Source organism: Mya arenaria, chromosome 6, assembly GCF_026914265.1.
Source record: "Mya arenaria isolate MELC-2E11 chromosome 6, ASM2691426v1".
Classification (NCBI taxonomy): Eukaryota; Metazoa; Mollusca; class Bivalvia; order Myida; family Myidae; genus Mya; species Mya arenaria.
The window spans coordinates 47196770-47211101 of NC_069127.1; the positions used below are offsets into that span (position 1 = coordinate 47196770).

The 14332-nt window shown below is 36.9% G+C and overlaps 1 protein-coding gene across 1 annotated transcript in view; it reads left to right on the forward strand.

The window, feature by feature from the left end:
- The window catches only part of LOC128238556 (homogentisate 1,2-dioxygenase-like), a 73139-nt gene extending 59109 nt beyond the window's left edge, over window positions 1-14030 (forward strand). Inside the window, exons 12-15 of the mRNA XM_052954600.1 lie at window positions 5313-5365; window positions 5564-5692; window positions 10570-10714; window positions 11997-14030. Of these exons, the coding sequence (XP_052810560.1) occupies window positions 5313-5365; window positions 5564-5692; window positions 10570-10714; window positions 11997-12025 (356 nt within the window). The 3' untranslated portion in view covers window positions 12026-14030. The remainder of the gene's footprint in view (window positions 1-5312; window positions 5366-5563; window positions 5693-10569; window positions 10715-11996) is intronic.
- Window positions 14031-14332: the final 302 nt, after the last annotated feature.

A 14332-nucleotide genomic window follows, 5' to 3' on the forward strand; every position in this document is an offset into this window, starting at 1 on the left:
GTGATCACTCATGGCAGACAGGTGTTGTATGCTCTCTCCCTTAGGCATAGACATTTTGATATTTTGTTTGTACTCTGTATAGAAAACCTAGTTGTGCACTAGAATCAGCTTGTTCTGCTCAGGTAATTTTTACAGAATTATAGCCATTTATTTGAGCTGGATTTTTATCCACCGCCTTGAAATGACGAGGGGATATATTAATGGTAGACGCGATTCCATGCATCTGTGCGTGCGTGCATGCGTCTGTCCGTCCCACATTCATTTCTTTGCATCTCCTCTTACATTTCTACCAAACTTTCACAGATTGATGATCATAAAGTGAAGCAGCACATATTGTCAGGCTTTCCCGACTCGACCATTTTTGAAAGTTATTTCCCTTTGCTTATTTTATTTTTAAAATTGGTTTCTTTGCAACTCCTCTTACGTTTTTCATGCGATTTCTACCAAACTTTCACAGACTGATGACCATAAAGTGAAGCAGCGCATATTGTCGGACTTTCCCGATTTGACCATTTTTGAAAGAGTTATTGCCCTTTGCTTATTTTACATTTAAAATTGGTTTCTTCGCAACTCCTCTTACGTTTTTCATGCGATTTCTACCAAACTTTCACAGATTGATGATCATAAAGTGAAGCAGCGCATATTGTCGGACTTTCCCGATTTGACCATTTTTGAAAGAGTTATTGCCCTTTGCTTATTTTACATTTAAAATTGGTTTCTTCGCAAATCCTCTTACATTTTTCATGCGATTTCTACCAAACTTTCACAGATTAATGACTATATAGTGACACAGCGCATATTGTCTGCCTTTTGCGATTCGGCCATTTTTGAAAGAGTTGTTGCCCTTTCTTTATTTCATGAAGGGATTATTTTAGGAAGAGTTATTGCCCTTTCTTAATTTTATGCATTTCTTATGTTCCTGAGAAACCACCCTTACCATTGATGGGCTTTTGTTACAAACTATGCCCCCATGAGGCGGGGGATATAGCTGTCTGTGACCGCTCTTGTTCAGCGAAAAATTACGGGTTATAGAATGAAGAAAAACAGTAGCTGGGCTGGCATTTACAATTCCATGTTTAAGTTTTGATTCCATGTCATAAAGTACCAACACCTTTATTCATGTTTTATTAGACATTTTTCAATGTGGGTCACCTAAGGTAAAAAACTAGGTCACTTGGTCAAATCCTAGGATGTTTTTATTCCATGTCATAAAGTCAGTAGTTTTTATCCAATTGTTATGAAACTTTGTCAGAATAATTTTCTACATTTTGTCTTGACATTTGTGAAAATGGGTCACCTCAAAAACTAGTTCAATAGGTCTAATGTTAGGAAATTTTCTTCCAAATCATTTAAGTCAATAGTTTTTACCAAGTTGTTATGAAACTTTGTCAGTTACTTCTCTTTATGTTGTTTTAGAAATTTGTGTTTTGGGGTTCTCGGTTCAAAAACTAGGTCAATAGGTCAAATCTTAGAAAATATTTTCTCTATGTCATAAATTCATTTTTTTCTCTCACAGGAATGATATCTACCAAGTCTACTTTAGAAGTTACAGTGGCATGGTCTGCTGGGATAATTTTTCAATGTTATGGCCCTTTGATTTTAGACTATCTGCGCATGCGCACAGGTAGTCTTAAGACCGCAAACTCCAAAGAACTACTTCTATTCATGTCGTTTTAACCCATTTTTTGTCTCAATGCGCTCTATGTTTAGCAGGATGACGTAAAATCCATAAATATAGATTAGTTGTATTGGAGTCCGAGTATGAGTTCTTGCTTGTTCGGCTATTTCCGTTTTATCTTTAGCAGAATATCTATCTTTAGATTGCTATATTTATCAGATTAATGTGGGTCAAAATAATGGAGGCTCTGGTAGGAAGACTACATAATGATATTCACTCTGTGTTTAGCCCAAGATGTTCCAGATATTATTACCGACCGCAAGTGTCCAATCGCCTGCAGGGTTTGTTATTTTAACCTGACGTGACCCTGAAGCACGCTAATTTGTAATGGTGCATTTCTTATATTACTTTTATGAGTGTCAAAACAGTTGTATCTCAGGTTTTCGCGTTGCTAATGCTTCAAATACTATGATTTACCTGGTACACAATAACAAAATACTATTCATTCTATGATTTTTAGGCGTTTATATTATCAATATGATATGATGATTTTTTTTGCATAAAAGCTTTGTTCCAGTGTATCCTTGGCATATAGCTTTAGACATTAGGCTTTCAATTTATATTAGCACACATGTCCTGATATGACAGTGAGTTATGCATACATTTGGTGAAGCAAAGTAGTTCGGAAAATAAACCCTGTAAAACATCCAAAGAGTGCGACGCATTCATAACAGCACTAGTACTATTTCTTCAAAGATACTTACATAAAACATAAATAACATATTATCAATAAAACTTGAAAAAGCACAATCATATTCTCATTCTTAAAACAGACAATTTTCGATTATCTAAAAATAGTTTCAACTTCATTAACTGACCTATATTCTAAATATAGTTTCTACATACATTAACTGACCACATGTTTGTCCTCACCGTGAGAAAACGACCATCTGATAAGCTCTGCATTTTGAAAGGAATTATTGCTACAGTTGTTCGTAAAATAAAATCATTTTCCTTAAACAATTAAAACGTGTAAGTTCATAAAATTTGTCAAACGTATGCTATCTAATCAAAGGACCGAAAAACCTTTAGACGCGATTGAAAAGAGCATTTACTATAACTTCAAATACATGGGGATACGTCGACTGAATTGATATAAAACTTCATTTTGAATGGAATTATTGTTGAAGTTGTTTGTAAAAAAATGGTTTTCCCTAAACAAAATGTGTATGTTAATAAAAGGAAATAATATATATATATATATGATGTATTTTATATTATGATGTATTGTATTTTCCTATCGTATAATATCTAATCAAAGCAACGAAAAACCTTTAGAAACGATTGAAATGGGCATGCATTGTTACACTAAATACATGAGGATGGGGGATTACGACGCTTGAAGTGACATTTACAAAAACAAAATGCCACAAGACGCCATAAAGATATAGATATGTTTGTTTCTTCGCCGGGCGACGCCCAGTGTGGGCATGTTTGTTTCTTTGCCCAGTGTGGGCACAAGCGCTGTCGGCACATTTTTCACTTTTATTTATGTGCTCTTCACTCATTCCCATAGTTCAAATAAAATTTGCAACTCTCACATGTTTGCCCGCAGATAATCTTTCAGCGCCTCGCGTTTTGATTGTCATTGTTCCCAATAAAGCTTCGCGTTTACCTATAATTATATTAATTGTTGTTGGAGCTATGAAGTTGTTTAATTTATTCCATAATTGTTGTGTCTTGTAACATTCCCAATGTTCAATAGATTCAATACCTGAGTTACAGAATGTACATAAGCTACAATCGACAAGTTTCAATTTAAAAAGCAGTTTGTTGGTTGAAGTTTGTTTTTGAAGTGGTGTTAAATGACCATTTCTGAAGGAGTAATTTAAAGAGTCTATTAAAATGAAACCATCCGAACCGGGGCTTTTATTATTTTTCATGTCTTTTAGGGCATTTCAACATTCATATACTGTAAGTAAGCCTTCGCAGGAGTTGCTGTTAGTTTCGGAAAGTTTGTTATTATTATCGTTAAGGAATAAGGCTCTGATATTCTCACGGTTTTCACGAAGTAGAACTTGCTGTAAGTATACATGCTGTGTGCACAAGTCGAGGCCATGGGATTCCGGTCCAGTCTCTATATTCGTGGAAGCAGATGTTGCAAATTTTGCCTGTATTGTTTTTGTAGTATAGTTTGCCTTCTTTTGCCCACACAGTTTCATTTTCGGAGAGTTGCCTTCTCGTGTGACTTAACACCAGTCTGTTCAGCTTTGATAGGTCCTCATTTACATAAATATTTGTTCCTTTAAGCTCTTTCCTACGTTTTAATGAGGTGTTTCTGTCCATCCTGGAAATATATCTTACGATAATTGGCCTAGCTCTGTCAATAGGGCGCCCGAGTCTGTGGCACATGTCTATATCCTCCATTGACATATCTAGGCCCTTAATTTTGTTGTTCAATGTTTTTATTACCGTTTGTGCTGTTTCCTCTTGTGTTTCCGCATTTGATCCTGACCCTTCCTTGATCCCAGATATTATTAAATTGCTTCTTCTCCCATATTGATCTAATTCATTGATATAACCTGCTTGTGTGACAATTGTTCCTTCCAGATCAATATTCACCTGCTTTGTTTGGTCTGCTTCCCTTTCCGTCCTTATTTCTTGATCCTTAATAGTTTTCTTTAGCCCTCGTTTGATTTTCCTATCTCAAAAATTCTAGATTCTAGCTTGTCGATTTTGATGTCAAACGCTTTTGTCATCTCCTCTTTTACTATTTCGACAATTTCAGGAACAATTGTTTTGAGATACTCTTCTTTTGAATGTTCTGCTTGATTTAATTTCAGGTTTATTTCTTTTAGTGCTATTTGGATTATAGTCATATTGCTGTCCGAAGATTCTATAAAAGCGATATCGTCTTCTGATTTGGGTTGGAGTGTGGTGTGGTTTCTTCTTCCACTGTAACAAAGTTTTTTTTGTTTATGTCCTGGTTATCTTTTCTCCCCTTTTTTTCTTTTGTTTGCTAGTGCTACACTTTGCCACTTCAACACTCGCATCAAATTCCCCAATGCTACTTACACTGCTTACACTCTCCCTTTCCCGTTTTCACATATCAACATTTTCCATACCTTATTTTTGTTGGGCAGTGTATTTTAAAATTTAGTCGGCGTGGAAATGGGGTATAGCGTTTGAGCTGAAACAGAGTTATCTATATACCGCTTATACACAGTTTACATATTTTTAGCACTAACGCATACATTTATGACCCAATGGTTTGCCAATAGAAAAAGTTTATAAACTCATGATTTTCTATTATCACCCGAAGTGTAATGATATTTTCTCTTTAACTTACAGTTTATATCCTTATTCAACTCTTTTAATTTACATTTTTATGCATTTATACACCTTTTATTTCACAAATTCTTGAGTCCAAAAAAGTAAACACTGCCACACAGGGGACATCACTCTCCTCACCATATTTAATTGTTAACTGAACAAGAGTTATAGGCCTTGGACCTATTTTTGTAAAGTTGTTTTGCTTGTATTTCGATTTTGTTCAAAGTAGTATTGTCTTTGGTATTATTCTTCAAATATTGGAAGGAATTTAAATCCAGCCATAAACTTATGACACAGTTGAAAAAAAAGTTTTTATAAACCAGTATGATGTCAAGTATTTTAGCTGGGTGTTTTTTTCCAGGAAACTGTATGAGTGAATTCATGGGCCTGATTCTAGGAAAGTATGAGGCTAAGGTATGTGTCTCAGTTTTGCTCCAATTATGAAAGAGATTAATTTTTTATAAAGGCATTGTGAACTTCCAAAAACTTCAATGATAGTTAAAGTTTGAGCATAATTTTTCACATAGAGGTGTTTTTCTTTGAAAAACAACAACCTTCCTTGATGATGTTTACATGGATGTTGACTTATCAAATGAACATGTTTTAAACTAGGAGAGTGGATTTATGCCGGGTGGCTGTACCCTTCACAGTATGATGACACCGCATGGTCCGGATGCTGAGTGCTTTGAGAAAGCCTCCAAGGAACCCCTTGCACCTGTTCGGGTAGCTGATGGCACACAAGTAAGAACATTGCTGATGGCATACAGGTAGACTAATTGTTGATGGCATACAGCTAGGTGCATTGCTGATGGCACACAGGTGGTCACATTGGTGATGGCACACAGGTGGGTGCATTGGTGTTGGCACACAGATGGGTGCATTGGTGATGGCACACAGTTGGGTGCATTGCTGATGGCTCACAGGTGGGTGCATTGCTGATGGCACACAGGTGGGTGAATTGTTGATTTCACACTGGTTGGTGCATTGGTGATGGCACTCTGGTAGGCACACTGGTGATGGCACACATGTGGGTGCATTGGTGATGGCACACTGGTAGGCACATTGGTGATGGCACACAGGTGGGTGCATTGGTGATGGCACACAGGTGGGTGCATTGGTGATGGCACACAGGTGGGTGCATTGCTGATCACACACAGGTGGGTGAATTGTTGATGGTACACTGGTAGGCACATTGGTGATTGCACACAGGTAGGTGCATTGCTGATGGCACACTGGTGGGTGCATTGCTGATGGCACACAGGGTGGTGAATTGGTGATGGCATACAGGTGGATGCATTGGTGATGGCATACAGGTGGGTGAATTGCTGATGGCACATTCAACCTACTTAATGACTTTATTGAATGAGTAAGATAAACGCTATTTTGCATAATATAATGATCAGTCCTTTTCTTTTTATCATACAAGTTCAGCTTTTAAGATTATTTGGCATTTCGTCAGTTTTTAGTCACCTTTTGTGGTAGCTCCAGTTAATTAAGTACATAACTCTTGCATATAATGATTATTTTGGCCCTCTTTTGTCTAACTTAGGAATTTTAGTTAAGGTTTTTGCATGCTACCATATTTAAGTCAATACCTCAGCAAATATACCATGTATTGCATTGAGGCTTCACACATGTTCCAAATTATTTCAACCTAGTACTAATTAATCAAGTTAGATAACTCTATTTTGCATGTTATATAATTTTATTCCTATACTATTTAACTTCTAATTCTGTTTAAAGGGACTGTACACCAGATTGGCACCAAAAAGTTTTTTTCTGTAACGGATCTCGGGACAATTATTTAATAAAATGTTTTACTCTTTGATATCAAAATTGTAAAAAAAAAAATTGAGTCGGAGACTGGGTTTGAACCAGTGTCGCCAAAATTGCAGTCCAGTGTTATATCCACCGTGCTACGAAGGCTTGCCCTAAATAGTTGGAATATTTAAGCTATATAGCTAACTTGGTTATATCAGGTGATAACATCGACTAGCCAATCACGCATGACGAATGAATTCTACTAGGTAGGCATACCTAGTAATCTAATCTTTTTAATGGAAAAATACGAAAAAACTGTGGAAAAAAAATTAATTGTAAACTATGTGGTACAATGAAACTGCGTTCCTTCAAAGAAGCAGTCGTTCGAGAACCGGCGTTCCCTCGAGATCGGAGCTTGGTCCCGAACTTTTTATATTCTATTTTCATATAAAATATACCCACGCTGCATCGAAACCTAATTATGTCGAGCAGTCGAGCAATATCCTTTGTCCCAAGTACACAAATCGTGCACAAAACCTTATGGCTCCCTCGAGGACATAATTTCACACTTTTTCCGGAACGCATGTTCCAAAATAAACAAACAATTGCTAGGTGTTAAAATTTTCGCAAGTTGTAAAAATTGCAATGACAGTTGAAAGGCAATTTGATAAGGTGTGAAAAAATCGTTTTTCACTGTTAACACATGACCGATATAAGTTGATATATATGAGATCATAATTATGAGAAGTTAATTATGAGAAGTTAACGCTTAAGATGTGGTCAGAAGGTTCTTTGAATTCACTGCCGATGCTGACCGTGATTTTCAGATGCTCTGTACGCTGTCACGTCACATTATGATTGAACAGTTTCGCGAAACCGACAAGATGCACCAATCAACAATCCTTGATTTTGCGAAACTTAAATCTGACTAAAGCCACAATATGTTCTGTCAATCAAATGTTGCTTGTTACGAAAATGTGCTTTTTTGTTAAAATAAACATTTCTATTTAATCATTTATTGTTTTTTTCTTTTGCGTTTTACATTTAGTTTACGTCAACATATTAGCGATTTCCACAACGCAACACATAATCAGTGTATTAGTAAACAGTCTGTTTGACGACTTCAAACTTAAAATACACTGAAAGATATTTCATATCAAACTGGAAAATTGAAAATCAGGTCGTTCGAAACATCGGTTCCCTCGAGGTTTTGGCTCGGTCCCTGGCGACCTTGAGCGATCGCAGTTTTACTGTACTTCAGTTTCAATGCATTGTACACATCCATACCGAGTTTATGTCAGTGTTCAACAATTTTCTTTTTTTTCGCTATTTCATCATACAGAGTACAATCCCTTTAAGGTTTTGCATGTAAGCACACAATCATAAATAAATATCACAGCAAATATGTTTTGGTATGGCAGGTGTTTTCAATAATCCGACCCACTTCAATAATCAAGTAAGATAACTTTCAATTGCATATGATATAAATTATGACCCTTTTTTATTCCTTATTATGCCCCTCTTCGAAAAAGGTAGGTCGGTTGGCCTGTCCGTAGGTAGACAAAAGCATGTCCGAGTGATAACTCAACAATTCCTAGACGTATGGTCATCAAACTTAACATGAAGGTTGGGGCTAACAAGCAGATGACCCCTATTGATTTTAGGGCTCATCGGGTCAAAGGTCAAGGTCACAATAACCTTTAAATAATTTTAAAACTTGTCCGAGTGATAACTCAACAATGCTTAGACCTATGGTCATCAAAGTTGATATGGAAGTTGGGCCTGACCAGAAGATGACCCCTATTGTTTTTGGGGGATCATCAGGCCAAAGGTCAAGGTCACAGTGACCTTAATTGGTTAAAGATTGTTCAAGTGATAACTCGACAATGCCTTGGCTTGGAGGTAGGGCCAGACCAGTAGACGACCCCTATTGATTTAAGCAGTCATTGGGCCAAAGGTCAAGGTCACAGTGACCTTGAATGATAAAAGGTTGTTCGAGTGATAACTCAACAATGCCTACACCCATGGCCCTCAAACCTGACTTCGAGATTAGGCCTTACAAGTAGATGACCCCTATTGATTTTAGGGGTCAAAGGTCAAGGTCACAGTGACCTTGAATGCGAAAACTGGTTTGAGTGTTAACTCGACAATGCCTGCACCCATGGCCCTCAAACTTGACTTAGGGTTGCGTCTGACCTGTAGATGACCCGACCCTTTTTATTATGCCCCCGAAGGTGGGCATATTAAAATCACACCATTCGTCCGTCCGTCCGACTCAGTAACTCAGAATATTATGGACAGATTTTAAAATAACTTGCCACATGTGTTCGGCATACCATGACGGCGTGTCGCGTGCAAGAACCGTGTCCCTACCTCTAAGGTTAAGGTCACACTTAGTGTTTATTCACAATGGCATGCTGCATATAAGGACATAGAGTATAGGTTGTCGTGTCCGGGCTGTAACTTTCCCTTGTATGGACAGATTTTAAAATTACTTTCCACATGTGTTCAGCATACCATGACAGCATGTCGCGTGCAAGAACCATGTCCCTACCTCTAAGGTTAAGGTCACACTTAGTGTTTATTCACAATGGCATGCTGCATATAAGGACATAGAGTATAGGTTGTCGTGTCCGGGCTGTAACTTTCCCTTGTATGGACAGATTTTAAAATAACTTGCCACATGTGTACGGCATACCAAGACAACATGTCGCGTGCAAGAACCGTGTCCCTACCTCCAAGGTCAAGGTCACACTTAGGTGTTTATTCACAATGGAGTGCTGCATATAAGGATACAGAGTATTGGTTGTTATGTCCGGGCTGTAACTTTTTCTTGTATGGACAGATTTTAAAATTACTTGCCACATGTGTTCGACATACCAAGACGACGTGTCACGTGCAAGACCCGTGTCCCTACCTCTAAGGTGAAAGATACACTTTGTGTTTATTCACAATGTCATGCTGAATATAAGGACATAAAAATGTAGGTTGTCAAGTATGGGTGGTATTTTTTTTATGATCAGAGGCAATTTAAAATAACTTGCCATATGTATTTGTTTGATCTTTAACTTATCATGTACTGACCTTGTTCATAGATCAATGTCACATTCGGGGGGCATTCGTCATATACTGTGACAGCTCTTGTATTAGGGGTCAAGGTCACAGTGACCTTGAAAGAAAAAGGCGTGTCTGTGCGACAACTTGACAATGCTTGCACCCATGGCCCTCAAACTTCATATTCAGGTTTTTGGTGACCAGCTGATGAATCCTATGGATTTTGAGGTCATAGAGTCAAAGGTCATGGTCATAACACACCCTATCCTCACGCTTCGAATGGTCATAATCTTAAAACTGCCCCAACGGCATCCAATGTCAGTGACAAATCAACTGTCATTTAGGTCCATGCATATTTCATTCAATTGTTCATATAATTCTGACAACATATATATAATCCTGACAACATGGTGCTTAGGGAGACGGGGGCATAATGTTTGACAAACATCTCTTGTTTCTTTATATTTTGCATGTATAGGTCAATATCTCCACAACTTCTTGCATTATTGCAGTTAAACTTCGTACAAGGGCTCCCAACCTTCTTAGCTCAACTTACTATTAAGTCAGACACTTATCTTGCATGTAATTCAAATGATGTTCCTTATTATTTGACAATGTAATACTGGTAAAATCTGTGAAATAGTCAAGCAGACTGTCAGCGTTAAAGCACTGGTTTGATCAGTTTATGGTAGCAAAACAATATTTAAGGTCTTTTTAAATTTCACTGTGTCAGTTAAATAGGTTAACTTAAGCTGTGAATAATCATGGCCATGAATAAAATAAAAAAATGATTTTTTTCCCAGGCATTTATGTTTGAGTCATCATTGAGTTTCCGTGTGACGGATTGGGCGAACAAGACAAAGGTGGATGAGAACTACTATACATGTTGGCAGCCGCTAAAGAAACACTTTACCCAACCCACCAGCTCCGCAGTGCAGGCTCAAGAAGGTGAGTGTTGTCTCAATGCAGGTCTTTATGATTCCTAGATTTGTTTCAGCTTGTTGCTATCCCCTGCAGAAAGCAAAGATGATATAGTAATGGTGTATGTTGAGAGGGGCAGTGCACAGGAACCATAACACTGGCAGCTGTATCTTTTTAGACATTGTTCTTTGTTCATTTTTATACTTGTGTTGTTTTTATGGTCCAGAGCACAGCACGAAAAGTATTTGATGTATTTACTTCAAATTTCATGTACAGATAGATCTCATTTTGGAGAAGTGCATTGCAAGAGAACAGTAACTCTGGCTTCAGTATTTTGGGTAGACTATTCAAACATAAGGAGGGCTTTACTTCTCACCCTGGCGCTGTCATCACACCTTGGTTAAGGTTTTGCATGATCAGCAAATACATTATGTATTGTATTGAACCTTTAGATATGTGCTCACTGCTATCCAACCTACTTAATAAATAAAGAAATATAACAATATTTCCAATTAAATGCATATTATAGACCTTTATTTTTTAGGGCCCCCGCAAAAGTTTTCAGGTGCCCTATAGTAATGCTCTGTCTGTCTGTCCGCTATTCCGTCTGTCCATTATTGCCTTGGTCTGTCCAGACATCTGTCTGTCTGTCCACATTGTTAATGTTTTATTTTTAGCTCGACTTTAAGAAGAATAAGGAGGGCTTTACTAATCGCCCCATCGTCGGCTTCTAGTTAAAGTTTTAAGGGCAGGTGGGGATTTTCACTTATAAGTTCAATACCCTTCATTCAATTCCCTTAATACTTTACATAGTTGTTAATGGCCATCACATAATGAGGTTAAATAACTCCTTATTATCATTTGTATAAATTATGGCCCCTGATTGACTTTGGAACTTAGGTTAAGTTTTAAGGCAGGTTGGGATATTTATTAATAACTTCTATACCCTTCATTAGTTCTTATACCATTGGAAACATGCATATTTAGAAGTATTATATATATTTGGGTGACAATTTTTAATGAAATGTTGAAATTTGTATGGTCTAAATTGCCCATCAATAAGAGGATATTTTTCACTCTTAGTGGACACCATTTTGAAGGCGATTTTGCACTAAAACAAACTAAAAAAATATTTAATCTGTTTTTATACATCTATATCATTAAGCTAATGTCTGACAAATCATCAAAGCAAATGTAAGAAGAATGAAGTAAAGTAGCCATGCAAAAATTGTCTAAAGTACCCCATTTTTCTGTTATGCTATTATGCCAACTAATGAAGTTGTTGTAAGCATAGTTTTACCTGTTTTAGGGCCTTCAAAGAAGAAGCTGAAAAAGTAGAAAAGTTTGATGAACAGCCTAGAGATGCTCCACATTCAAGATGTTGTGTCAAGGTTATCTTTGTGAAATGTTATGTAAGTGTGGAAAATTGTGATAGAATCAAAGACTATATTGCTCAAAAATAGATTGTATTGATATATTTTACATACATGTACTACATGCAAAAACAATACTGAACAATATAACATTTAGGAAATATACTGTATGTCTTATATTGTTTAAAATACTTGCTTGGCTCACCATTTAAACGACATGAGAATGCATTGTACATGTGCTTCTTTTGTGATATATCCAGGCTGTACAGTATTGTATATTGTTGAATGTTAATGTCAGGAAACTGACGACAATATTTTTCCAATTGTTTTTTCTTAAGAGTAATTTGTAGTATTAATTTGTGTCAGTTTGAAAAATGTACATTATCATTGGAATAGGGTTTTGTCTGGATTTGCATTATGTGATTTGTAAGATTCAAGATTTGGTGAGGTGTGTCTTTCTTACCAATGCTGTGCCCTAGCACAAGAAAACCCACATTCATTCCTAATTTTATTGCAATACATTAAGTTCTCTTAAATTCTGAAAATATCATATACATATAGATCTGGTAGACACGATGGTGTCATCTTGTAAGAACATTTTTAGCTCGACTATTCGAAGAATAAGGAGAGCTATTCTACTCACCCTGGCGTCGGCGGTGGCGGCGGAGGCATCGGCGTTGGCGTCACACCTTGGTTAAGGTTTTGCATGTAAGCACCTTTAAGCCATTATCTCAGTAAATACATCAGTTATTGCATTGAAACTTTGGATATGTATTCTCAACTATCTTATATATTAAATTAATGAGGTTAGATAACAATTATTTGAATATAATGCAAATAATAGGCCATTATTATTCGACTTAGTTCTGGTTAAGGTTTTGCATGTAAGCACACAGGTTAATATCTCAGCAACTACTGAAGGTATTGCATTGATACTTGATACAATGGTACTCAACCATCCAACCTACTAAATTAACCAAGTTAGATAACTCTAGTTTGCATTTAGTTGCCCTTTATTGTTTGACTTAGAAATTCTGGTTAAGGTTTTGCGTGTAAGCACACATAGGTTTATATCTCAGCAACTACTTGAGATATTGCATTGATACTTTATACAATGGTAGTCAACCACACAACTTAATTGAATAACCAAGTTAGATAACTGTATTTTGCAAATAAATGGCTCTTATTATTAGACTTAGAAATTCTCGTTAAAATTTTGCATGGAACCACATTTATGTTAATATCTCAGCACACCATGTATTGCATTGAAATCTAATTTAACAGTGATCCATGCATGTTTCGCCAAAACGTTTCAATCCTTACATTGAAAAGCGGCGGAATAGTCGAGCGTGCTGTCTCTGTGACAGCTCTTGTTGATATGGTGACACTCAGGTGTCATTACCAGTAAGTTGGGGCTCAAAACATGCTTGTAAAGCGCTAAGATAGGTGTAGGTGTTTAAAGGTACATGTAGCTAGACAGGACCCTTGCTAGAGCAAGTGTCCAAACTGGCAGTACCTTAAAGTTGATATGGTATCTTTTGAGTTATATCTATGCATAAAATATCTGAAATCTCAAAAATCAATTCATTGGTTTATTGCCTTTTACTATCACTGTTAATTCAACTTTGCTACTTTTGTACATGAAGATTGAATTCAAAGGTGCACTGGAATTTGAATGTGGAGTTCAATGTTTATATGCCAGTGTGCCTATTGTGATTAGTTGTTCCATGTGTATGTGAGGATGTATCAGTGACTGGCTATAGAGAATGGAAAGACAGTTAACTCTGTAGCATTATGTACCACCTGTGGCACAGTTGATGGTAAACTCTGTAACATTATGTACCACCTGTGGCACAGTTGATGGTAAACTCTGTAACATTATGTACCACCTGTGGCACAGTTGATGGTAAACTCTGTAACATTATGTACCACCTGTGGCACACAGTTGATGGTAAACTCTGTAACATTATGTACCACCTGTGGCACACAGTTGATGGTAAACTCTGTAACATTATGTACCACCTGTGGCACAGTTGATGGTAAACTCTGTAACATTATGTACCACCTGTGGCACACAGTTGATGGTAAACTCTGTAACATTATGTACCACCTGTGGCACAGTTGATGGAAGGCAGTTTGACTTCTGTGTCGGCACAATCAGAACTGTTATCAAACTTGTCCAAGATAAACCAGATACAAGATATAACCATAAACATTGTAACATATCTTAACATTTGGTGAGGATTGGATGAAAAATGATTGGCTTAGACAG